At 36.2% G+C, this 27523-nt stretch overlaps 1 protein-coding gene across 2 annotated transcripts in view; it reads left to right on the top strand.

The window, feature by feature from the left end:
• Nucleotides 1–260: 260 nt before the first annotated feature.
• AGMO (alkylglycerol monooxygenase) overlaps nucleotides 261–27523 on the top strand; it is a 141805-nt gene continuing 114542 nt past the window's right edge. The window contains exons 1-3 of one of the 2 annotated variants that reach the window (XM_026706360.2): nucleotides 261–2632; nucleotides 4872–5002; nucleotides 21436–21587. In XM_026706360.2, coding sequence (XP_026562145.2) covers nucleotides 2501–2632; nucleotides 4872–5002; nucleotides 21436–21587 — 415 coding nt within the window. In that variant the 5' untranslated portion in view covers nucleotides 261–2500. Of the gene's footprint in view, nucleotides 2633–4871; nucleotides 5003–11450; nucleotides 11572–21435; nucleotides 21588–27523 lie in introns of those variants that run through there. The other variant, XM_087916318.1, reaches the window with a different exon arrangement.

Here is a 27523-nt window from a genome sequence, read left to right as displayed (position 1 = left end):
AAAAATAAATAAATTTTATTAAGTTTTCAAATTTTAAAAACATAAAACTATACATTGTTATCAACATCAAGACATCTTTTGCATCTCCTCACATTTTTCAGTATATGTATTTACTTATTCCTTTACCATTACATCTTATTCTTGCTATAAATCAATATCTTTTATCCTTACATATCAATCTTCTCCATGGTATATTTACATATTTACATATTCCCTCATTATTTTCCTAATTGCTATTTTATTTTATTTTTATTTCTAAACCACTCATACAAGGCATCCCAGGCCCTATAGTAAATTGAATCTTATCTGTCTTTTATTTTCATCATTAGCCTGTCCATCTCTATACAATCTATTTTTTTTTATAACCATGCCTTCCGGTGGAACCCTTCTTTTCTTCCAGAGTTGTGCATATGAAATCCTTGCAGCTGTTAATATGTGTAACATGATATATCTATCTGTTTTATTGCATTTTTTGTTGTTATACCTAATAAAAAAGTTTCTGGATTAAGTTCAATTTTCTGATTCATGATTTCTTCTATTCATTGTCTAATTGTATTCCAATATTTTTTCACTACCTGGCATGTCCACCAGGTATGAATATAAGTGCCTTTTTCTTTTCCACATTTCCAACAATTTGAGTCTAAATTAAACATTTTTGCCAGTCTAGTGGGGGAAGGTGCCATCTGTAGAACATTTTGTATTGATTTTCCCTGTATCCTGTGGATGCAATTAGTTTGTAATTTAATCCCCACATTCTCTCCCAATTTTCCAGGTTTATATTATGGCCAGCATTTTTCACCCATACCAAAATAGATATGATTTCCATTCAACCCAACCTCAGCATTTGTACCATCAGGTAGATCAGCACATTTTATTCAAGGAAATAAAAATATTAGGCTGTAACATCATCCCATAATCCCTTGACAGTGATGTCAAGATTTGGAGTTTATCAATATAGAATAGAATAGATAGAATAGAATACTTTATTGGACCAGTGTGATTGGACACACAAAGAATTTGTCTTGGTGTAAATACTTTCAGTATACATAAAAAGATACATTCGTTAAGAATCAAGAATCATAACATACAACACTTAATGATAGTCAAATCATACTAAGAAAAAGTCAATATAAATTGTAAGGATACAAGCAACAAAGTTACAGTCCTACAATCACAAGTGGGAGGGGATGGGTGATAAGGAGTGATGAGAAGATTAACAGTAATAGTAGTGCAGACTTTGTAATAGTTGAACAGTATTGAGGGAATTATTTGTTTAGCAGAGTGATATATACCCAATAGCACTAGCAATAGCATTTAGACTTATATATTGCTTTACAGGGTTTTACAGCCCTCTCTAAACAGTTTACAGAGTCAGCATATTGCCCCCGACAATTTGGGTCCTCATTTTATCCACCTCAGAAGGATGGAAGGCTGAATCAACCTTGAGTCTGGTGAGATTTGAACTGCCAAGTTGCAGGCAGCTGGCAGGCAGCAGATGTAACCTGCAGTACTGCCCTCTAACTGTGTCATTGTGGGTCATTGGGCCATTGACTTCAATAAGCAAAGAAAAAAACATAAAGGAAATCCAACAAGAAAATGGAAGGAAGCTTAAAGGAGAATTCAAATAACGAGAATGTTCATTTAGCATTGGACTTAGTGTCTACGCTTCATTTATTGTGATTTCTCTTCTGTAGCAAATTCCATATTGGAGACCACAATAATAGAACCCAAACTCTGATCATATTGTAAATACGCAAATTTAGAGAAATTCCCTGGCCATTTACTGCAACACAGTGAGATATTCCTTTCACCAGAAATGATGGGTGGGAATATTACAGGCCAATATCCTTTTGGAAGGACGTGGCATTCGGGAACTACTACAGCCACATTCTGTGGCACTAGCCTATGTCATTTTCATCAAGGACTCCACCTCAAACCCTTAAAATGGATGATGCTGGAGGAATGGGAAACCTTGCATTTTTAACAGACTGCCTTAATTTCCATACACTAATATGTTAGTTGTGTTTCGAGTTCTGTTTACAGAAGATATCTTCTAATAGACTCCCATTAGTTAAAGATGCTCAATGGTGCAAAGCATATTTTTACAAATAACATCTTCAAACCAATTCACAATTGCAAAAATATCCCCCTGTGCAGTTTAAAATGACTCTTACATTAAGCCGAGAACCGAGACCATTCATTCTGGACAGTGAACCACCATTTACTTAACGTTATCTCTTTGATCTTATGCCTAAAGCTTTCCTCCTGCAGGAACATATCGAGACTCGAATCCTCCCCATGTCATATGACGCCACGCCTGCTAAACTAATCGCATTCCGAAACTAATTGTTTTCTAGCCTGTGAATTGAACTTTCTTCCAGTTGACAGAGCTAAAATATCTCCGTATCCACATCGGATTGTCTGTCTGCTTCCTGCTTCGCTTCAAAGAGGGGGCGCTACTTTATAGAAGCCGGGGTGCAAACGTTTTAGGCCCACAAGCATGGCAGCCACTGCCGCGACCCCTAAACAGTCTCTCTCTGTTTTTCAGGAGTTCCGCGCCATATTTTACGTTCTTGGCCCCAACGAGAGCTCTTTCCGCAGCGTCGAGGAAGTTCCCGATTACGTGGACAAGGTGAGAGCTCCTAATCCCACCTTCTTAAATGCCCCCCTCTCCTTTCTGTGCAACAAATTGCTGCTACAGTTGCGAAGCTTGCTGCGTTTAGAAAACGCAGCGGTTTGCGAATGTCTGGGTTAAAAACGGCACCTTGAAAATTCAGTTTTGAATCCTCAACATGGAACGAAAAGTTCCTCTGGAATTTTTTTTTTTTTTCAGTTTTAGCAAGTGCTTTTCTCCAGATTCTTTCCTCCCATCCCTACTCTCCCGCCTCTGCGAGTAGAAGGAAGTGTTTATGAAATCACCTAATCGCTTGTAAGAAGACTTTGTCTTTTGGAGTTGGGCAGTAATCTTTAGCCAACCTTAGTTGATTCCCAAAGAAGCTGCGTTTGAATGGAGATTCAGGACTCGTGCTCGTGATTAATCTGGGAATTTAAAAAAATAATACCCCAGGAGGGGGAAAAAACTGGTGTTAAGAAAACTACATGAAGATGTTTAATGAAGTCACCAGGAATCAAACTGAACTGAAAGGAAACTTACCTTACTTAAAGGGATGTAAATTTGCCCTGATTTCTTAATTGTGTTTTGTGTTTTCCTATGCTACGTTTCTTTATTATTTTTAAGCCAAATCACGGCTTAGAACAATGTAGAAATCCAGTTCTGCCTTTCACAGCATATTTTCCATTTCTCCCTAAGGAGAATCTGAGGTTATATCTATAAGTATAGATAGAATGCAAAGAAGTACTATCACTGAAAAGTAAAACACTGCACTGGTTGATAGGAAACAGTATGCCTTTTTGTCATGTTACTTCAAAACATATTAATTCTTTATTAATATTGGTGCAAATGGTTATTAGTCCAAATTAGTCAAAATTCAGTGTTTTCAATCTTTTTGAATTTTTTCAAGGATACTCTCACAGAATGCATTGCAATAATTCAATACAATCAGCTAAGAAACATCTGGTTTCTTAGCTGATAATTCTTAGCTCAATGCAACTATATGTATTAAAAAGTTAATTTATGCAGCACTAGATCTGTGATGGCACTTCCAAAGCAGTCTGGAAAACATTATATTAGTGTGATCACTTGTTATGGCTATATATAAAGAGTCTTTTCCAACCTGTGCTAGAATTAAAGCTCCCAGAATGGCAAGCTATCATAAGGACTAAAGTAGGCCATCAGAAATTTCACAGAACGCAAGTGTTTTGAATGGAAGAGGAGACATATGTTAGGAGTCTAACCCACTCCCCATTCCCCCTGCAATTGAAATAGGGGAAAAAATCTAGTTGGCATTAATTGGCATCTTTTCTCCATTAAAAAAAAATCAGTTGGCATTGATTGGGATATATTCAGTATTCTAACCCTGGAAATGATTAGGATTTTTAAATTGAACTTTGAATGATGTCATTAATTACCTCTTTCCTGTGGCCTAATATATAAAGATTGTTTTCCTGCCCTTAATCAGAATCAGATATGAATAATACAGATGCATGTTACATATTTTCTGACCATGAAGGGCCAGAATCAGAGGTGGTATTCAGCAGGTTCTGACCAGTTCTGGACCCATAGTGGAAATTTTGAGTAGTTCAAAGAACCGGCAAATACCACCTCTGACTGGCCTCAACTCCATCTGCCTCCATCTGCTGATCTGCTGGGTCTTCTTTTGTTGCCCTGCACAGGAGAACTGAATTGGAAAGCAGGTTAATGGGGTGGGGAACGAATGGGATTTTGCAGTAACCTTCCCCCAGGAGTGAGGAGAGAATGGAGATTTTACACTATCTTTCCCCTGCTACACCCACCAAGCCACAGCCACCAAGCCATGCCATGCCCACCAAGCCACACCTACAGAACTGGTAGTAAAAAATTTTGAATCCTACCCCTGGGATTCATGTCTTTGGCTCTAGATCAGGCTGAATAGAGATGTACATGGATTGAGTTTTCAGCATCTTTTGTAAACAACAATTTATCTACAATGATACACCCATTAAGATATATGGATAATGCTGTATATAATGCTGTATAAGTAATACCAAAATATGTGTGTTTGAATTTACATCAGGGGTGTCAAACTCATGATTCACGGGCCAGATGTGTCACATGCTGGCCAAACCCACCCCAGTTTAGTGAAGGGGGAAAAAAGTCATGATATATCATGTAATGATATGATGGCATGAGTTTGACACCCCTGGTTTAGATCATTACTGGACAGCAAAAACTTAATTTTTTACTTTGTTGATGTCTGTTCCCTTTCATTTAGGCAACTCCCTTGTTCATTACACTTATTTTGCTGGAGATCATAATTAAGTGGGTCCAGAAGAAACATTTCTCATTCTTCTATAACGATGATATAACATCTTTATCTGCAGGTATCTTCTCAAGACTCCCAGAGTAAGTTCAATCTGTTGTATAGTTTGGTTGACTCAGATTTAGAGAGGAGAAATGGAAAATTATGAAATTCCATATATAAGTACCCGCGAAAACTTAAACTTATCAATCGCTTACAAGATAATAGGTATAACTATATACATAGTTATGAATACATGAAATGGGTACATATGAGAAAAATAAAAGTAACAATAGGACAGGGACAGTAGGCATGTTGGTGCGCTTATGCACGCCCCTACAGAGCTCTTGGGAAAGGGGTGAGGTCAATAGTAAACAGTCTAAGGTTAAAATTTTGGGGGTTTGGGGAAGAAACCACAGAGTCAGGTAGAGTATTCCAGACATTGACCACTCTGTTGCTGAAGTATTTCCTGCAATCAAGTTTGGTGCGGTTAACCTTGAGTTTGTATCTGTTGTGTGCTCTTGTGTTGTTATGGTTGAAGCTGAAATATTCATTGACAGGTAAGTCGTTGCAATGTATGATTTTATATACCATACTTAGATCAGACCGAAGACGGTGTAATTCAAGGTTTTCTAGGTCTAGAATTTCAAGTCTGGTGGCATAAGGTATTCTACAAGAGTAGGGGAGTGGAGAACTCTTCTTGTGAAATATTTCTGGACTTTCTCAACTGTGCTAATATCAGATACGTAATGTGGGTTCCAGACTGATGAGCTGTATTCGGGTATTGGTCTAGCAAATGTTTTGTATGCTCTAGTTATTAGTGTGATATTACCAGAAAAAAAACTACATAGGATTAGGTTAACAACTCTTAATGCCTTTTTGGCTATGTAGTTACAGTGGGCTCTAGCACTTAGATCATTAGAGATGAGTATTCCAAGGTCCTTTACAGAGCTTGGATCATCAACAAGATCTTGACTATTCAGCTTGTATTTTATTTTCTGATTTTTTTTTTGCCAATATGTAAGACAGAGCATTTATTTGTTGAGATTTGAAGTTTCCATTTGTTTGACCATTCTGATACGTAGTCAAGATCTTTTTGAAGGGTAGCAGTATTGTCTGTGGTATTGAACAGCTTTACATCATCAGCAAAGAGAACGCAGTTGCTCTTAATATGATCACAGAGATCATTTATGTAGAGTATGAAGAGAGTTGGTCCTTCATAGAGTATGAAGAGAGTTGGTCCTAGTTGGCCTTGGGGGACATTACTATTGACAGGTACAGAATTTGATAGGACACTCCCAATTTTGACCATTTGTTGTCTGTTTGACAGGAATACTTCTATCCAGTTATGCAATTTTCCAGAGATACCATAAGATTTTAGTTTTAGGAGTAGTTTGTCATGTACCACTGAATCAAAGACTTTACAGAAGTCTATATAGATTGTGTCTATTGTTATGCCCTGATCAAGTTGTGTGGTCCTTATGTTTTTGCAGTGTAAGAGTTGCAGATTACAGGATAGTTTTTTCCTGAAACCAAATAGTTTATTAGAGAGTAGGTTGTTTGTCTCTAAGTGGAGGGTAATGGATTGGTTAATAATTGATTCCATGACTTTACAGGTGACCCAGCATAAGGAGATTGATCTGTAATTTTCAACTAGGCTGGGCTCTCCCTTTTTGAAGATGTTGTTTACCATGGCTTGTGAGCATAGGTTAGGCAAGGAGCTGGTCCTGAAAATTTTTTTCAAAGATTATGCTTAGAGGTTTTGCTATGACAGTGGATAGCTTTATAAAGAAGTAGGCACGTATTCCGTCCAGTCCAATAGTTAGAGATGGTTTTAGATTGGGTAGTGCTTTTACAACATTGTCTTCTGTAAAATTGATATGTATTAGATCATTGTAGTTTTCTGTGGTTCGGCTAGGAAATACTGGGCATGATCCACTGATGTTTACAATATATACGCACATACATGTGTGTGTGTATGTGTATATATATGTGTGTGTGTGTGTGTGTGTGTGTGTGTGTGTGTATGTATGTGTGTGTGTATATATATATATATATGAGGCTTATGAAAACCATTTAGAAAAACTGCACATAAAATAGCTTATTGTATATTATAATAGCTTTAAAAAACTATTGACACATGTAGCTAATAATATGCTACAGATCAGAGGTGTCAAACTCAAGGCTTGCAGGCCAGACTCAGTACACAGAGTGCTTAAATCTGGTCCATGGGGCCAGCCTGGAAATAGCATAGGACCAGCCTGTGGTGCTTCTTGCAGCCAAAATGGGGTTTGGAGGGCTGCATGCAGGAGGCTGTCGAGACTCCACGCATCCCCTGTGCCCCATTTTGCCCATCAGGGTCATGTCTCCCCACCCCCCCACCCCCGGTTGGATCACAGAGAAGTACAAGGCTGATCTGGCCTTCGAATAAATCCAGTTTGATACCCTTGCTATAGAAGGTTCTTCACATCTATTTCAAGTTATGTTCCAAACTCATGTAGAGCACTTATGTCAAATATTTAAAAGCCTTACAATGAAACTAGTTAGCAGTTTAATTAATTCAAAAGTAAAAAATGAATTATTTATTCATAGAGCACTTAGTTGTACAAACAAAGAAATAAAAAGACCATTTATCTGTATTTGTAATTCAGACATTTGAATCTTAAAAAATAGTGAAGCCAATTTATGGAAGTAAAGCTATTTGTTATTTCTATTCTTCTCTGCAGTCTGTGATACTCAGAAAGGTGGAATCCTAATAAACAGAGATAGCACTGATAATGAAGAAATAGGAAATGGAAAAATTGCCTTTTTTTAATTCCATTTAAATAATCTTAAAATATAAACACCAAATTACTTTAGATGGTCCTTAATACACACAGGCAAGAGACCACACCCAAATAATGAAGAAGCATATTTTTATAATCAACCTACCCTTGTCAGCCCAGTTGATAGGCCCGGTCTGATCACATGCTTTCCGATCGTCTAGAACTGTGATGGTGAACTAGAATTATGGCATGCGTGCCACAGGTGGTACACAGAGCCATTTGTGCCGGCATGCGAGCTGCAGGCAAACTTACCTCACTGCATATATGCATGCCTCACAGCTGATTTTCATCTGGTTTGAAGCCTTTTTTGGCCTCCCAAAGGCTTGAGGAAGGCTTCTGCAGGCTTCTACAAGCTTTGCAGGCCAAAATCTAGCCCAATTCCATCACCTCTGGTATTTTTGGAAATACAGGAAGTGACAAAACAAGGCTAGATTTTGGCCTACAAAGCTTGTAGAAGCCTGCAGAAGCCTTCCTCAAGCCTTTAGGAGGCTGAAAAAGGACTCAAACCAGCTGAAAATCAGTTGTGAGGTGCAGCACAGGTAAGGGGGTGGGGTGGGTGGGGTTGCGCGCACATTCGTAGGGATGTGGGGGGGTGCACATTGCCTTCTGGGTGCTGGCATGTGACGAGTGTGCAAGGATATGCACAATTTTTGGCACAGGAGCCCAAAAAGTTTAGCCACCACTGGTCTAGAATCTATTATAAGCCCTAAACATTTAAAGTTAGTTAAGCCCTTACTGTCACCGAAGCGTGCTCAACATTAACCCGTCCTCATGTCTCCCTTATCAGTTCTCCTATTTCAAAAGAATTGCAACATAACTGTGGAAAAGAACATTTCCCAAGTGAAAGAAACATTCATGAAAGAAAAACATCAAAGCAGATACATTCTTGCAAACTTGACTATTTTCTTTGTTCATGGAGGCTTGAGAACAGCTACAAATGCTACAATGTATTAAATGGTCTCTTGCCCAATCTAGTCCTGGAAAGAGAGGATTTTCTTGAAAGTTAAGGCTTATGGGAAATCATCAGCAATACAATTGAAAAGCAAATTTAAATATGGCTGTACCTTGGATAAGTAGTTCATTAACTATATGCTAGTCTATATAAAGAAAAATTACAACTTATTATATTGTATCCCACAAAAGCATATAAGTAAACATGACAAAGAGAAAAACCCAGCATAATCAAGTAAAAGATGCTGTTATGTCCTTACAGAAACCTGAGTAATAATGAAAAGAATAAGAGCACAAAAAGAAGGGAAAAAGAGATTATTAAAGGAAAGTACACAAAGGGAGCCTGGATTTGTAGACAACAAAAGGGTAGTTTTAAACAGTTTGTTTATTTTATTCAAAATAAAAGGAAAAGAAACAGCATGGCTGCTACTTTTATGGTAAAATATTTATCCATGTAGTTGGAAGGAGTTAAGATTCACTTCAATTCTCACCCACATACATCTACTGCTCAGTTTGATAGTGATATACAAGAGGATTCTATAGCAGATCATAAAGTAATTGGTTTGCAAGCTTCTTGGAAATAATCAGTGATTAAGACAGTATGATTGCCAAAAGGGTAGTTCAGTCAAATTGAAATCAGGCTATACAATTTGAATATCATTCTAACAATCTACTACCAAATAAAATTAATTGGAGAAACTATGTCATATCCCTCTGAGTACTAGTTCATTCAATACTATTATTAATTCAGTCCACAATTCGTTTATAATCTATGGTTCCCCAACAAACCTGAGCACAGCATTAATGGATTTCACAGGCCAGCTTCCAGGAGGGTATTCATCAACAGTTTCTTTAATGATTTTGATGAGGAAATATCTACATATGTAATTCTTACCAAATTTGCAAATGATAAAAAGGGTGACAAGGCATATCTCTATTGGCTTGTTAGAAACTGACATGAATAAACTGTTCTGCATAAAATACAGTATATTTTATAGTGAAAAAAAGTTCCAAATTATTTTACTTCATCTTGGTCATCCAATGTGACAGACTTAAAGACACTGTTTTTTGGAACAAAAGATTGGTTTCCATATTTCTTTAATAACTTAAGAGATAGAAACAGTTGAATATAATCTTTATAGACTAGCTGATGGGCTAAAAACAGCATAATGAAGAGTAAGTGAAATTTCAGTAATAAATCAGATGCACCAGTATAGAATATGAGAACAGCTTAGTAATAAAGGACATTGTAATTGTAACTATTCAACTGTTCAAACAGTCATTAAACGTAAGTCAAGGACTTACTCCTGTAATCATTGTCAGGATTGTTGGATTCCTCTATTTGAGAAGGGATTTGGATTCAATAGCCCCCAAAGCCTTTTCTAAATTATGATATCATGAATGAGCTGTCACTGCTCTGTAATATTAGTTGTAGTTTTGATTGTTTTGATGGACCAGCATTTATAATATTTTGTTTCTAAAATATATTTTAAATGTTGAATTTTTAAAGGACTACATAATTACTTTTTAAAATCATAATTATAGGTAGAAACATGATTTATTAACTAAATATACTTTTGTACCTTCATGAGTAGAAAAATTCAATGCCTTCCTGGGTTACTCATGGGATTATACAGGAGACAGGTGTGTAGGCCTCAATAATATGAAATGAGGGCATGCGCCATTTATCACTGATCCTTTTACAGCAGAGTATCTGCAATGGCAGGCAGTGTATTACATAGCTGATCTTTGACTCGGAAATCTTTTGCAGTTCTATAATATATTGGAGTCCATTCCTCTGCTTAATGGCTCGAAAAGTCGCCCAGCATTATTTCATTAAAAGAATGACAACTTTACAGCTTCCTTCTAAGCAACTTTCTCAGAGGGAAGTATTGCATTTAGCATAATTTAAGCAAGCCAAGCACTGGAAATGTCATTTCCCCCCCCTACATATATTCACAATTAAGTTCTTTTGAGTACTCCAGGTAACTATAGAACTTAGTTACTGTACTTGGAAACATTTAGTGATATAAAACAAAGAGAGAAAAGGTGAAACATAATAGAGTCTAAGCTACAACCATTGCATTAATATAAATTTTTTACCACTAAGATCACCTTTAATCAATACAAGCTTCATTAAAGCAATTTGGAAAACCATTATTCTACAATATGATATGTAAATATGAAAATATGTAATGAATTTAATCCAATAAAGCAACAATTATAAAATTCTCAATGGGATATTACTGAGACATATAATCAAAAACATAATCAGTTTTATTTATTATAGTTCTTAAAATATGTGTGATCAATCTGCCTATTTAACTTCATCCTGCTCTCAACAAGAAATAAGAGGCACAATTAGGTTTATGGTCTAGAAGTTGCCCATTGAATAATATAAAGATATTATGCTCACTGCTTCAGTACTATTAGAAATATGTAATTGTGCTTTTTACAATAATGATTTTACAGATTGCTTTATTAAAACTTGTATAATTGTATTGATAAAGATGTTGCTGAGTGTTGAGGTAATTCCCCGTTAGGAGAATGAGCGCATACAGGGAGACATATTTGAGAGTAGTGTTTGAACAATACACACTCAGCACACAGATACATTGTACAGTAAATGTAGGTTTTTACTTCCAGAAAGGTTTAAGCAAAGTTTAAAATAGGCAGTCCAAAGTCATTCATGGGTAAATCATTCATTTTTTCAATCCAGGGATAATTCAATAACAAAGTCCAGTGTCAAAAAAAAAAAAAACAGTTCAGTATCAGACTTACATCAAATCCAGGAATATCAGTCAATTAGGAAAAATGGAAGAACAGCAATACTTTCCAACAGAAGGAAACAGAGAGACACCCACACTCTCTTCTGAGACTAAGGCAAAACAACCCAGGTTTGTGGCTTCATCTTATGGCCATTTGAAAAACCACACCTAATTACAGTTTTGCATTTTCTTAAAGATACAATTTTAAAATGTTTATCCTGGTTTATATATTTCTAACCCAAATAGCTGTTAGGTGACTCATATTCCTAACACTGAGTCTGCAAATTACAATAGGTTCCTGGTTAAATATTGATGCAGAAATAATTGCAGCAACCTTGGCACAGATATTATAGTTGAAATATCTCTGAATATTAGTAACTTGGGTTTGGTAGTCATGTTGGTGGTTTGAGGTCCGAGCTTGGTGATTTGGTTGCAAACGTTTCGTCCCCATTTGAGGAGACATCTTCAGTATGCTTTCAGTTGTTCTTGTCTGGGGGAGCACTGGCCTTTAAATAGCTTTCTGGATCCTGGTCTGATTTTGGTTGTGTGATTGGCTGGCTGTAGTTATAGCCCTTGGTTTTAAGTACCATCTGTGTGATATAAATTAGTGCTGTTATTGTTGTTTGGATGTCTTCTGATGATGTCATGGTCTGGTTTCGGGTTGATTTGATCAGCTGCATATGATGTGGTCTGATTTCTTGTGATCTGCCAAGTTATAACTTTGTTTGCAGTGTGATTGTTCGTTGGTCTTTAAATGCTGCCTTCTGGATTGTAGTTGATATTGTTCTTTCATTCTAAATTGTTGGTACATTGGGTTGATGTCAATGTGTCTGTTTATTGATTTATTAGTGGAAAATTAGGCTTCCAGGAATTTCCTTATTGAGGCACTCAATATTTTTTCTTTTTTAGTGGTATTGTGTTAGACTGGATTTTACAGTCATATTTTTCAAAGTTTCCTATACTTCTTGACTTTTTAAAGACGAACAGTTGGAAGGTCCCTTGTAGGTCATCTCGTCCAACCCCATTACTCCCTACTACTATGATATGTTTCCTACATATATTTGATAATTGATTAGCAAAGAGATCATCTATTTTTTTTGCTTGGTTGGGTGGCCTATAGCAATGTCATTCTTTTTTTCCTTTTATATTGACCCATATGGATTCTTGGAGGTTTTCATCCTTGATTTCGTGCATTTCTATAGCGATGTAATGATCTTTTATATATAACACAACTCCACCTCCTCTTTGTTAGGTCTGTTTCTTTTGAACAGTTTCATAATGGGAACTATATAATAATCTGCCTTCAGGTACTAAAACTTTATAATTATTTAATAATAATGAAGTACTAATACTTCATGTACCAATATTGCCTTCATATACTAGTACCCAAGTGCCCAAACTTTTGCAATGCTTCAAAAGTATGCAGTTGGGTTCAGAAGTTTCTTTAATTTTTTCTATTTAGTATTACTAAACATTAATCCACGCTTTAAATGAATTATCAGCTATAGACAAAAACTAAGCAGATTTAAAAATTAAAAATATGTTTTGTTCCTCCAAAATACAAATAGTTATTCCCATCAATGCCTTTCAGCCACTCCATTCTCAGGTAACCCAGCAGAAATTGTTATAATATTTCAGTTGAACCCATTGTATCAAGAGACATTGCAGTATAAATCATTAACAGCTGAGGGACAGATTAACATGCTATTGATAGTATTTTCTCCTAAGGTTAATTCTCCTTTTTTTCCCCACATAGCATTTGAAATTTAGAAAATTTGTCATTGACACTTTTGCTTAGTAGTTAAAGCAGAATTCTAGGTATAGAAGAAAATAAATAAATAATAACCCTTTTTATGTTTATTGGAAGAATGTGAAAGAGTTGCTTTTGGCTTAGAAAAGAAATAACATTTGGACCACTGTGGTACATAATGTATTTTTTCAAACAAATTAGCTGAATTGAACATGTTATTTTTTCTTATTTTTATTCAGAAATAAGTTATATGACAAAATCCTTAAAATTGCTCATGACAATATAAATATTTTATTGGAAAAAATATCAGAAATGAACCCTACCACTTTAATTTTCATTCGTCTTAGGGTTCAACATTGGTATCCTCAGAGGAAAGTACAGTATTTATCTGTGAGAGTTGGATTCTCCATCATCATCAACAGCAACAACAACAAAAATCATTATCAATATCTTTGTTTATTTCCTTTGTGTATGTGTGGATGTTGCAGGGACATAATATTATTAAACTGGTTTGAATTTACAATTTTTTTGTAGCAAAACTATAGCAAAATGTACCATTATGGCCTGGTTTATAAAAAATGAGCCTGACCAGGTGTGTCTGATTTTTGATTAGACAAGATTTACGCAGTTATCTTTATCTGCATATGGTTGCTACCCTTACTTTCATTTTATTTAAGTAAAGGTTAGATAGCTCAAGTAAAATCTGTCCATCTTATATGGCCTAGCAAATGGAGGGAGCTACAGTTGCATACCCTACAAAAGTTTGATGATGAACACCTGGATAAAGATTTTTTTTTTCTTGAAACAGGATGCCCCCTGAGATCAGTTTGTCTCCTATCCTTTTGACCCTTTGGAAATGGGCAAAGACAAGCCATTAAGACAGAACTATCATAATTAAGACAGGATCATATTTTATGATCAGACTTACATGTGAGAAAATGGTTTGCAATGGTTGGTAAATAAACAAAAAAACACAACCATCCTATAAAATACTGTTCTGAATATTGTTCTGAATGTTTTTTGTGAAAGAACAAATGATAAAACTTGCCATAAACCTTGAAGTACAGGTAATCCTTGAGTTACGAATGTAACAGAGCCTGCCAACTACATTCATAACCCGAGGATTCATTTGATTGAATTACATTAAAAGAATGTGATCACTCCCTACTTTCCCAATGCATTTGTTAATTGAATGCCTGCTAGCCACATGGTTCCAAGCCAAATACTTTAACTCAGAAGCTGGCAAAAATGTTTTCCTTAGATTTCACATTCTTACAGCTTACATCTGCACAGGTTATTAAATACACATGAGGTACCTCAGAGTAGGGAACAGCATGTGGAACCTAATACTGGAGCAGGCCATCCAAGGCTCCTCCAACCACTGAGATACCTCAGGTCCCACAGTTGCTTTCCCTCCATTCTGCCCGACCAGGTCTCCACAGACTGGACCTGTTTTGCTAGTGTCCCGTATTCCACTTACTCCTTCCCACCCCATTTCGCATGGATTACTTACTTTTTGAAGATCTCCTGAGCTCCAGAAGAGGCTGACCCACTGGAAGAAGAGCAGAAGTGTTTTATTCAGATGATGGTGAAGCTGTAAGAATGTGAAATCTAAGGAAAACATTTTTGCTAGCTTCTGAGTAAAAGTATTTGGCTTGGCACTGTGTGACCAGCAGGCCTCTAGAAGTAGAAGAGGCCTGGACAGGGCCACAGCAGCCTCCTGCTTCAGGACAGCTTCAGGTATTGAGGCATCAGCAGCAGCCAATCAACAAGAAACTTGCTTCCTTTGTCTCATTGGGCTGAACTGCAAGCCCCTTGTTGATCGGCTGCCATGCCCCAATCTTTCAAGCTGCTCATTTGATATAGCCAGTTAGCAGCAAGCAGGAGGCTGCTCATCGCTGGCCAGACTGGGACCAAACTAAGCCTGCAGGCCCTCATGGCAGAGAAGCCCGCTTTTATTCAGATGGGAAAGCTGTTTTCCTTACATATCATGTTCTTACAGCTTCACTGGCTTCTGAATAAAAGACTTTGGCTTCTCTGCTATGTGGGTCAGCCTCTACTCTCTCTTTGAAAAGTAAGTAGAATAAGTCCCACAGAAGGCCGACCTGAGACTCGGAGGACCAGATCTGGCCAAGAGAGACTCCCATTTTACCCAGCAAGGTATGGGTTAAGCCTCTAGATGCCTGAACAGGGCTTCTAATGGCTGGATCTGCTCTTCAGAAGCTCCATTTTGGCCTGCAACTTGCCAGGCTAGGCCTCTGGAGGCTTGAACAGCGAGTCGGAGGGACAGATCCACCCTCAAAAGCCCGATTTCAGCTGGCAACATTCTTAGGATGAAAGTTGCAGAGCTTCTGCGGTTGTTCATAAGGGCAAGCAAGTGCTGCAAGATTTATAGTTTTGGGCCTTGTTTGGAAATGCACTGGGGCACTGATCGTGTAACTTAGAACGTTTGCTGAGGGAATGTTCGTAACCTGGGTATTACCTGTACTTGCTTTAAAAGTGCCTGCTTCCCCAAAGTACAAAGAAAATTTTTTTTTAGGAGAGTCTATATGCTAGGAATAAATATTACTAGCTAGAATATAATATTTATTTATTATGTTATTAATTTTCAGTTGCTAAACTAGTATAACATAAACATAACAACAATGAAATAAGTTTGGGACATAATCTTAATAAATGTGTTTTAAAAATATTTTATATCTGAAGTAATATCCTATTTTTTCAAAGAAAGAATATAGGACTGTGGAAATAATTTATATCCCTAATTTAGGAAACATTTTCTGTTGCTTTGCCAATATCTTTTTGGACAAAAGCCAGAGATGGGAATCCTATGGGACTCCAGATGTTGCTGAGATTCAGTTCTGTATGTTTGAGTGTATAGTAGTGATCAGAGAGGATGGGAAATCAAATCTAATAACATGTGGATAGCAATACTGTGTGAACATGTATATTCAAAGGGTAAAATATTAGTGCGCACATACCACCTGTTTTCAAGTATATAAAGCAGCTGTGTCTTTTACTGGGTTTGCATGGTTGCCTTCCACATCTGGCTTCCCATATTTGGGGAAATCTTGTATGGTTTAAAATATTTTTTCCATATTCAGTGGGAGTGATTGTGGTGAAAGATGGGTTCTGGCAGGCATCAAATTGTTCTATCCCAGTTTCAATTTAGTGTGCTCTGCTATTCTACTACTGACATAATGTTTGAATACATTCTATATTTCTCAAAGCAATTTTGCATTTTTAGGCTTAATCTCAAATGCAGCTTTGTGATTAGAGGCCAGAACAACAAAGATTAAAATAAAAACTTTTTAAAATTAGCTGAAAATAATTTGCCAGTTGGTATCCCACATATCAATACTTTTTTATTCAGGTAGAAGTAGATTTAAAGTTACAACTGTAATCCCTTGCTTGATAATAATTTGTTTGTTAATTGTTTGAAGTTACAACAGTGCTGAACAGAATATTAGTGCTTGGTCCTTGAAGTAATAGCTGTTGGAGTGCCCCTGTGGTCACTTGATGAAATATCAGGCACTTGGCAGGTCACTTGCATGACTACAAAATGTACATGATTACAGAATATAAACAACCATTATCTATTTATTTGTCCCCCTTCTCTGCCCCTTCTCTGTACTTTCCAGCCACTAATCTTGTACTGGATTGTGCTGTTTGTCATTAGAACAGCAACTGACTTTTGACTTTCTCCTTGCTGTTCAGGTCAGAGGTGGTATTTAGCAGGTTCTGACCAGTTCTGGAGAACTGGTAGCGGAAATTTTGAGTAGTTCAGAGAACTGGCAAATACCACCTCTGATTAGTCCCGCCCCCATCTATTCTCTGCCTCCCAACTCCCAGCTGATTGGCAGGGTCTTCTTTTGTTGCCCTGCGCAGGAAAATGGAGCTGGAAAGCAGGCTAGTGGGATGGGGAGGGAATGAGATTTTGCAGTATCCTTCCCCTGCCATATTATCAAGCCACACCCACAGAACAGGTAGTATTTTTTTTTAATTTTACCACCGGTTCAGGTGCACATGCTGGCTGCATGAGCCTTTATTCTTGAGTCCTTGCAAGGTTGCTGTCTAGACCTCAGGGTGGCAAAGATGGCTGGAGCTAGGATACCGGCAGCATTTGTATTTTGACAATTGTGGTTTCACAAAAGGTTTAGCTAGGCTTGGCTTGCCTTGTCAGGAATGGGAGGAAGAAGATAGTGAAGAACAGTTGGGTCGTAGAGCATAGGAGAGTTTCCCTGCACCAGCAGCCATTATGCCTAGCATTTGCATTGGGCTGAAGCAGGCATTTACTCATAGACCAGCCTACTTGACTTGCTTGTTGGAAGTTGGTAGATATTCGCTTAATGACCAGGCAATCCTACTTGATGATGAAATTAGGGATTTTCAGGGTTGCCATCACTAAACAAGGACTATCTGTTGTGGTAATTATCTTTGAGGTGCCAAATGTGCTAATGTTTGGAGTTGGTCTATCATTAGTTTTTCTAAATTTAGGCAGTGCAAATTCTTTTTAAGTCCTTGTTAGATAACACCTTATGATCCAATAACAATTAACAGTCTCCTAAATGTTTGCAATCTCTGTTTATAAATACTAGTATTTTCAAAATGTTTTATATTGCTTGTCTTCAACTTAATGTTTTCGAATGGCTTCATTGAAAAATTAATCAGAGTTCTTTTCAGTGACAATAAAATTAATGTGTTGTATTCCAAGTACCAATCAATCTAGACTGTAAGAACTCATAACATTTTTGCTCTGTTATATTCAGTGACTTTCCATGAAGTCATATTGCAAGTAATATGAAAGTAAAGTTGGTTTTCTACATAAATGCTAATGCAATATCTTGCTAACTCAAGTTATGCCTATTTTTTGTAACCAGTCTGGATTTTACTGCATCCAGTTATTAAATGGTCAACAGTTTCACCATGCATCTCATCATGTACTACCCAACTAGTATTTTCTATTTTGGGCCAATTAACATATGTGCATATGGCTTATTCTTGGGTAGCAAAAAAAAAACCCTTTCTTTTTCCTCCACCTCCCATTCCTATGCTATGTTCAGGTGCTGTCCAACTTTCCTTCAATATTTTTCAAAAAATGCTTTTGGAGTGCTTTAGTTTTCAAAGTTTGTAGTTTTATTTCTTGTTTCTTTTAATACTCATGGTTAGATTATATTTCTGCAAGTAGCTTAATGTCTGAGTTTATTTCAATAAATTTTCATTGATTGTCTTGATTAATCATTAATTATTTGGTTTTCTCCACTACAATTTGTTTAACCTGCTAAAGTTCACTCAACAATCTTCCTTTGAAGATACTGTATTTTTAATAACACGTATATTTTAGCTTTTTATGTAAGTCCAAAATGTAGTGTGTGCACTTTGGTATTCAGTAAAATTTATTTTTCCCAAATATTTCAAAAAAGAAACAGTCAATAAAATGATTAAATAAATAAAATTAGATACTAGATGCCCCTCTAATTAGTGGAAACAATTGTTACAATATGTAAAATGCTATGAAAATTAATGTGCTATTAATTAATGTGCTATTAACATTGATTAATGTGCTATTAATAAACAATCATGGATAATAAGATTTCATAAATATGATACAACATTGCATAATGATTTTAACTGGTTTTTTAAAAATATGGTCAATTATATAAGGTATTAGGAATTCTTGTTTGTACTTAAACACATGTAACGTATTTGAAAGGAAAACAGATACTTGGAAAAATATTTGAACTTTCACTTAGGCTGACATTTTAGGTTTGTGTTGAAATTTTATCTCTTTTATGTGAGAGAGATTTTAGGCTTTTTCCGGTGTACTACTTTTCAGGGTGAAGAAGTGTTGTTAAAGTATTAGTTTTACATCCTGTAATTAAGAACTTAGCACAGGAAAATATTCTAATATCTTTCCAAGATACTTTTAGCAAACAGATCAATTTGTAGCTATGTTTGTATATTAAAAATGGAAAGCAATCGTATTTGCAGTGCTGTGAAGACAGGGAGTAAAACTCCCAGCTCTTTCTCACTCTTTCCAGCATCTTCTGGACTGTTTGACTTTAAAATAAAATGTAAAAGCAGAATGGGGAGAAACTATGACCATTATTTGTCACTGCCTATGTCGGGGTCATTTCAAGACTAATAAATCAGTTGATGGACTAATAAATTAGTTGTCAGGTCATGAACTGGCACCTGTTCAGAAAATATAAGAGACTAAATTAAAGGCAAGTTGTTTTTCTTTTCCAGTGTGAGGTTTGACAAACATCCTATACATCATCTTCTCCCTTTATTTCATGGAGTCTTCGTTATAGGAAATACATATTTGATATGTTTCAGTATTTCTGTGTGTTTAGTGTCAACTCACGAAGCTTCCCTAATCTGCTCCCAAGTTGCCATAGGCAGAGGGATGGGAGACAGATTTCAGTTAACTTTTGGTATTTGATATGCATATAAAAATTTAACAGATATTAAGAATTTATTGTCACAAAATTATTTTATAAATTATATGAGAAATGTATAAATAAATTAAGATATCATCAATTATCTTTGAATTTCATTATCCTATAGATATTTACCTTTTGACATATTTTTGAATATTTAAAATTGGCTGATTGATATTAATTCATAAGATCATATTTTCAGTAGTTGCCCTGTAAAATTAATAACAGTTAATGCATATTTATATGTAATTGGGTCTTTCACATGTAGGGGTTATTTTTGATGATTTTTTGTTGAAGACAGAAATTTTGAAACCAAATCAGAATGAATAAATTAATATTCCCACTGTTTTTCAGTGAGAATTTGTCAGACAACAAATAGAGTATATCTTGTTCATTAAAGATTTATTTGCAATTAGCTCAATTACAGAGCAAAATTCAGATTAAAAATATTCTTATTTAGTTTTCTCAAGAAGGAAAAGGGAGGTTTAAAGAAGTACAGTTAGACTAAATAAATGTTGCTTTTGACTTTGGTAAATGTTCTCCTCAAATAAAGCAGTTGTAAATTAGTTTCCATATTTGACAAAGTTAACCAATTAATAATCCTGTTAGTATGCTAGTGGTTGATTTAAAATATGCAAATTTGACTTATGTAACTTCAGGTGAAAAATCTGTACTTTAGAATTAATATCCACCTTTAGCTACAGCCCAGCAAAAGAAAGAGCTCAGTGACCAATTTAAGAAATAATCTCTTCTATGTCTGGATATGTTGCAAAAACATTACAGTACTTAATGAGGCCAAAATGAGAAAACAATACCCTATGGCCATGATCCAAGTAGACTCAGGCACTCTTAAGCTTCCTTGATTCACTGGGTCTTAAGTATACATAACTGTATTTTGGACAATAGCTGGTAAGTAAGTAATACTACTTTAGGCAAAAGTGTCTTTAAAAAAATCCTGGCAAAATAGTATTGAGAGAGTTTTCCCCTCTCTTTCCCAGTCCCTTTAGAACAGCTAAAGTTCCTTTCTGGCCAGTTGTCTAAATGATTAAGAATTTGGGTTAAGATTTGTGGTAATATTTACAAATTGCAAAAATATGGTGAATTGCATTTTTAAAAATATCCTTAGTAATATTTTGTAAGGCTCTTACAAAGATTAAACATGTTCCAGGTGTTTTGCTTCAGCAAAGAACAAGTACACCTGTCATTGAAACTTGTGTGAAATTGTTGGTTCTCCAGCTGCCAAAGTGAAGCTAAACAGATATCTTGGTTTGAAAATCAGGCCAGCTGTTAGAGAACTATGAGTGAGTCACAGGTGGGTCATGACAGCCAGGGTGAAACAGGGTCTTCTTATGCCCTCCCTCCTTTTCCTCCCATCTCCAATGCTTTGGGGGATTTGGAATAATAACTAAGAAAAATTGAGGTTTTCTCAAATGGTAATTTGGAGATATTAGACTTTGATCACTGAGGGTTTTTGCTGGGATAAAAATGTGGTGGTCACATTACAGTTATATTTTATTTTTTTTAGTTATCATGTAAACAGACATCATATTCAGACCCAAGCATTTGTGCAATAATTGCTCATTCTTTTTAAACTTTTGATGATTTTGCTGCCATGTTGATCATGAGCAGAATCTTTTAATCTTTTTTAAAAACATTTTTGCTTGCTAAATTACAGATTTGCTCTAGTTTTAGTTCCGGGCGCAGTTCTTCCATGATCTTTTGACAGAAATGTCATAAATAAAACTCAGAAGATGATAGTCTGAACATCTCTAATGTACCTTTTTTGCTTTTGAATTTCAGTGTGATTTCTCGAAGTGTTGAAATATCGGCATATATTTATGTGTGGAACAACTATAGAATGATGGAACTACCATGGGATTCATCATGGACTTGGTATTTGACCTTCATTGGAGTAGATTTTGGATACTATTGGTTTCATCGAATGGCCCATGGTAAGATTTTTATGTAATTTCTTTTTCCTTTTGTGAATGGTAAACATTTTGAGTTGTTTTCTGAAGGACTGTCAAGAAAGAAAAGTGAATAGTGATAGAACTATATTGCTATTAATTACATAGTTGCTTTAAATTTCAGAAAAATCATTGTTGGGTTATAATATAATACATGGATTTGTTATTCCTACATCAAAATGTGTTTTTTTTTTACATATAGAATCTGTATTCAAACTTCATTGATAATTAGATTTCTAGTATTGTTACCTTGTAATTTTAGTTGAATATATAATATTAGTGTTGACAAGTAGCTTAAAGCTTAGTCATTTTAAATTTTTAAAAGTTTTATAATTTCATAAGTAATATATTGGAAAAGTAGTATTGTTATGTCGTTTTAGATTTCTCATTTACTTAGTATATTATCAGTAAGTGGCGCAGTGACTTAGAGTTGAAGATGCCCGCCTCCCACTTGGAAGCTTCAGAGTTCAATCCTAGGTACTGGCAGATGTTTCTCTATGAGGGCACAAAGAGAAAATATCTGTTGCAAACTCCACTTAGGCATCAGGAAGGGCATCTGACCAGTAAATGCTCAGTTCTACTCAGTTGCCATGACTCCACCTCAAACAAAGGGATTAAAAATGGTTATAAAAATTGTTTTTATTTTTTGAACATTGCTATTTTATTTCATTTTTTCATTATTTTTCCTTGTATATTCTTTTAAAAATATTTAATAGTAATTAAAAAGTTGATTCCTTAAAGCAGTGGCCCCCAACCTTTTTTGTGCCACGGCCCGGTACCGGCATCACAAAATGATCCGTGACCCAGTACCAGCATCAGCACGCATGGCAAGGCGAGCTGAGCGACCAGCCCGCCAGCCGTCCCCCACTTCTCCCTGCCACCTTCAACTCCTCCTTTGTACCTTTGTTGATGGGCTTCGGGACGGCTTCGGAACGGTCGCTCGGCTCTCCTTGCCTTGGGTGCTGAAAGAATCTTTGAGCCTTAGTTTTGTTTGAAGCCGCCCCCCCTTCGATGAAACTAAGGCGGAGGATTCCTTCAGGACCCAAACGCCGCTTTCCAACTGGAAAAGCTCACCGGAAGCACTTTCTCATCAAAACAAGATGGCGGTGCCCAGCAAACCGGCGGCCCGGTAGAAAATGTTCCATGGACCAGTCCCAGTCTGGGGCCCGGTGGTTGGGGACCCCTGCATTAAAGGAACCACATTGTTTTCAATAGCCTCACTTGGATGATATGATGGTCATATCACAAATACTTACATAGATAAATATTGATAGAGCTAAAGCTGACACTGTTTCATCTTTAGAATGATCAGTACAGGAATTTGAATAATAAAAAGTAGGAAGAAACATTGTATTTCATCTTCTGTTCCTTAGGCAAATATAAAGGTTGCATATTTGTGCTTCATAATGCAGACTTTAGAAGCTAGATTGTGTTTTTTTTGGCAGCAGTTGAATCAGTTATCTAGCCAATTATATTAGATGCTCTAAGTATCTAAGATTTTTGTTGTCATTTTTTTGTACAAGGCTTAAATAGTGTGTAACTTTGCTGAGATCAGAAAATTAATCAGTGCACTAAATGGCTGTTATTCTTTTCAGAATCCACTTGGTTGCTTCAAATTAGTGGGGCATCTTCAATGAATTGGATGATGCATTTGTGAATTTTCCTTATATAACAATATTGTTTGATTTTCGTATGTGGAAAACATTGGAACAGCCTCTGAAAAATGATGGGAACATATGTTAAATTAATGCATTAATTAATGGAAGAATGGAACAGTCTGTTTCAGATGGAAACAATGATAATAAAACAGAGGATGGTGTCAGAACCAGGCGAGTAGAAAGCGGGGAGTTTCTGAGTTAAGTAAAAGAGGAAGGAGGTAATCTGACATATAGCAATGCTATAGGGAGGAACTTCAGATTTGATTTAGGGAGAAGGTGGGTGGGATGTCAGGAAATGCATGGAGATGAGACAATAATATAATGGGGAGGGGAATATTCATCATAAGAAGTAGCCAAGTTTGGTGTGTGGGTGTGAGAGAGACTGGTGATATGCTTCATAAACTAGCTGACTTGGCAGCATTTGATTTGTCCTGAAAAACTCAAATTTTCATTTTGGGAAGCATAACATTCATACCAAGATATATCAATATATATCATACCCAACACAAAATTCTGTCCACCAAACTCATGCTGACAGAAGGAAAATCAATTCTGTGTAGCAAAAGTGCCTTGAAAGCTGGAAATTATGAAAGTTGTTTCAGTTAGATAACTTTGCTATATGATTTTCTAAGTGTGATTTTTCTAATATTCTAACGAAGTAATATGACAGTGGCAACATTATTTCTTCAAGTATTTTTTTTAGTGCCTTTAAAAGCTGTGATGAACACTAACAAAAGCAGTTCTTCTTGCCATTTTCCTATTTTCCTATTTATGTGAGGTTGTGGAAAGAACACATGACATACTGAGCATGAAAAGAAGCACAAATTGTACACTGTATATATATTCTGTCTCTCAACTGGAGAGGATCATATCCAGATGTCTCATTTTTTGCTTCCAACCTGTATCACTGGAAGGATGCCAGTTAGCAAGTGGAACAGGCTTGTGCCATCATATTTGTATACAGTCTGGAAAACAGTCTTGAAATAGTACCCTTTTCCCTTATACACAGCAGAAGAACATGAATAATAGCAAAGCACAAAAGCTTTGCTATCTCCATTCTGTTTAATATTTTATAATAGCCAGCCAGATATGTACATGGGAAGATTCATAAAATTTGACAAGAAGACTTCCTTTCATTTCCCAGCAGATAATAGTTAAACAGACATCAAGAAGACAAACCATTTTTAGCCTGAACTTCCATACATTCAGTTAATTATCTTTGGAAATGCTCTAAACCAGGGGCCCCAATTCGTGGTCCGTGGATCAGCACCAGGCCAATTGATGCCAGTGGCTGGGTCATGCAAACAAATGAGGCTCCATTTGCACAAGAAACCACACCCACCCCAATCCATGGAAAAAACTTTCCATGGAACTGCCATTCTGGTGCCCAAAAGGTTGGGGACTGCTCCTCTACACTATTGACAAGCACCACAAATTTGGTAATTAAGTCTTCATTGGCAAAGAAAGTACTCATGGCTAGAAAAAATTACCTAAAGTATTCTATTTTAGGCAATTATTAAAGGTAGGTAATCTTGTCTGATTATTGATGAAATAATTATGAATAAAATAGAGACAGAGCTATATTTATCAAACTGAATCATACAGAATGAATCATTACCTGAAAATGTGGAGATATTATAAGAGAGGCACATTTTCTTTGAATTTCTGGAAAAACCCAGATTTTTTAGAGGGAAGATTTTACATTAAAAGTCCATTATTTCACCTGAAGGTACTGAATAACTGACCCATTACATGAACTGTAGTTTTTATGAAGTGGAATAAATACTTCATAACACTGCAATATGCTTTAAGAATGAGCAGTCTTTGACCTTCAAGCTAAAGTTAGGAAAAAGTAGCTCAAAAAATAAAGATAAATAGTGCAAAACAAAATTACAAAAACTCAATTTAAATAAAATCCAATACAAACAAAAAATTCAACTCTTCTCTCTCTTTGTCATAAATCATCTCAGAAGACTTTTCAGCAAGTCGTTTTAAGATCTCCAGCTCGGTATTCCCCAAGTATTCAACTTGACAGGATGGCCTCAAGATAGTATCCTGATGCTATTCTTGCATATAGCTTTGCAGTGCTACATATTAAGTTCTATAGAATTTGTTTTTGCTATGAATGCTAAAATTGAATTTTGTGTTGTTAACTTTAGTGCTTATATATTAAAGCAGGTTTCAGAGGCAAAATATTTTTATTCAAAAAATGTGTGTTTTCCCAGTAATACTAAAGCATTTCTTGGATGATACAATTCTCAACTGGGTCCTGAAATAAATTGATAACAAATGCAACAATTTGAGAATTACAGTTAGCCTGCAGAGCTAGGGATGATATGTCACAGCCTAGCTGAAGCATTCTAGACCAGCGATCGCCAACCGGTGGGCCGCAAGAAAATTTTGGTGGTCCGCAGAGAAATGTCACTCCCAGAGCAATTAATCTAGGCTATATAGGAACACAAGGCTGCGGGAACCCATCCCGCCCACTCACTCCTTACCTGGCAAACTTGCCTGCTAAGTTGCTATTTTTCCTATTTCTGACCAACAGCTGTTCTGCTGTGGCGGAAGATTTAGATTAGCTAGAAAGCAGAAAATCATTGGATTTCTTGCTTTCTAACTAATTTTTAGATCTTTGGCTCTGCTTTTAAGCAGAGCCGAACCTCCCTTAGGACTGAAGGTTCTATTCAGTTGCAGACTTAGATAGCTGATGGCAGAAACACAGATCTCTCTAAGTGAATCTGTGATTCTGCGAGCAACTCAATCTGCCTGCCTCCTTTGCTTGATTTTTAGTAAAAGTTGCTCTTTTTAAAATAAAAATTCAATATTTACATACATGGTGTGTTATGAGTTAATTTTATGAGTTTGCTTGCAAGCAAATTTTATGTGACAGGCTCAGATGGCTGATCTCACAGATCTCTGAATGAATCTGTAATTCTGTGAGCAACTCAATCTGCCTGCCTGCTTTGCCTGATTTGGGGTAAAAGTTGCTCTTTTTTAATAAAAAATTCAATATTTATATAAATATTTATACTATTTACATACAAGCTATTTCTAGCCAGTCACATGACCACCAAGCCACACCCTCAAATTAGGTCATACCCACAGAACTGGTTGTTAAGAAATTTGAATCCCATCCCTGCCTCGGTGTGTGTGTGTGTGTGTGTGTGTGTGTGTGTGTGTGAAAGAGGGGGGAGAGGGGGAAGGAGAGAGGTTTGATCAGATCTCTCTCTCTCTCTCTCTCTCTCTCTCTCTCTCTCTCTCTCTCTCACTCACGTCAGCAAGCCACCATCAGTCAAAATTAGTAGTTTAAAAATTCATATTAGTGGTCCCTGGGATTTAAAATTATGAGTTTGGTGGTCCATGAGGTCCAAAAGGTTGGCGACCCCTGTTCTAGACCAGCTGCAGCTTCTGAGTTGCCTCGGAAGACTGCCCAACACAGAGTGCATCACAGCAGCCCAACTGCTTTGGGACCAATGCATGAAGTGGCATCACCAAAGCATTCTGGTCCAAGTCCTAACTAATACTTCAATCAAAGACAAGTGAAGGTCTTTCTTGATACAACTTCCACTTTCTTCTTGCACATGCAGCAAATCTAAGAAGTGTAAGAAGATTCCCAAACTCTTCATTTTAGGGGATTTGATCCTGTAAATAATAATTATTGCAGCCAGTGGTATGAAACATCTATTGTAATAAAGCAAATGAACTTCGTACTAGTTTAATATCAGCTTGTTTTGATTCATCCTTGCTTTTGATAATATACAGTACCAGGTTCAGCTTAAGAGATTGATATATAAGTGACTGTCATCTGCTTATAATACTAGGATAACTAACAAATGTCCTTTGTCAGAAAATTCATATAGTTGCTAAATAGAATATTGTAAGGGAAATCTCTAAGCCTTGATGCTTTCCCCATTGGAACAAGCAAATTCTTCACTATAGCCCACAGATCGGATCCACTCCCATTCATATAAGAGTTGACTTCTAGCTCTTTAAGATGCTCCAGCAAGATATCCTGGTATTTAATGCTGCCCAGTTCAAATTTAGATCAAATTAGGAAGCTTCTTTTAAAGTACACATTTAATGGAAATTTTTTTGTGATTTTTTCAGTCTGAATGCAGGCTATATTTCAGTGTGAGAACATCAGCAGAAACAATCAAAAACACAAAAGTGACTTTTCAAAATGCTTTGAAAACCATAGAAATCTTGGGGATTTCTATCTGATAGTAAATGTTCAAAATATAGAAACAAATCATTTGTGAGGTG

The sequence above is a fragment of the Pseudonaja textilis genome, chromosome Z, assembly GCF_049901715.1.
Source record: "Pseudonaja textilis isolate UNSWEBS1 chromosome Z, rPseTex1.2, whole genome shotgun sequence".
Lineage (NCBI taxonomy): Eukaryota > Metazoa > Chordata > Lepidosauria > Squamata > Elapidae > Pseudonaja > Pseudonaja textilis.
This window is presented reverse-complemented; position numbering and strand designations above follow the sequence as displayed.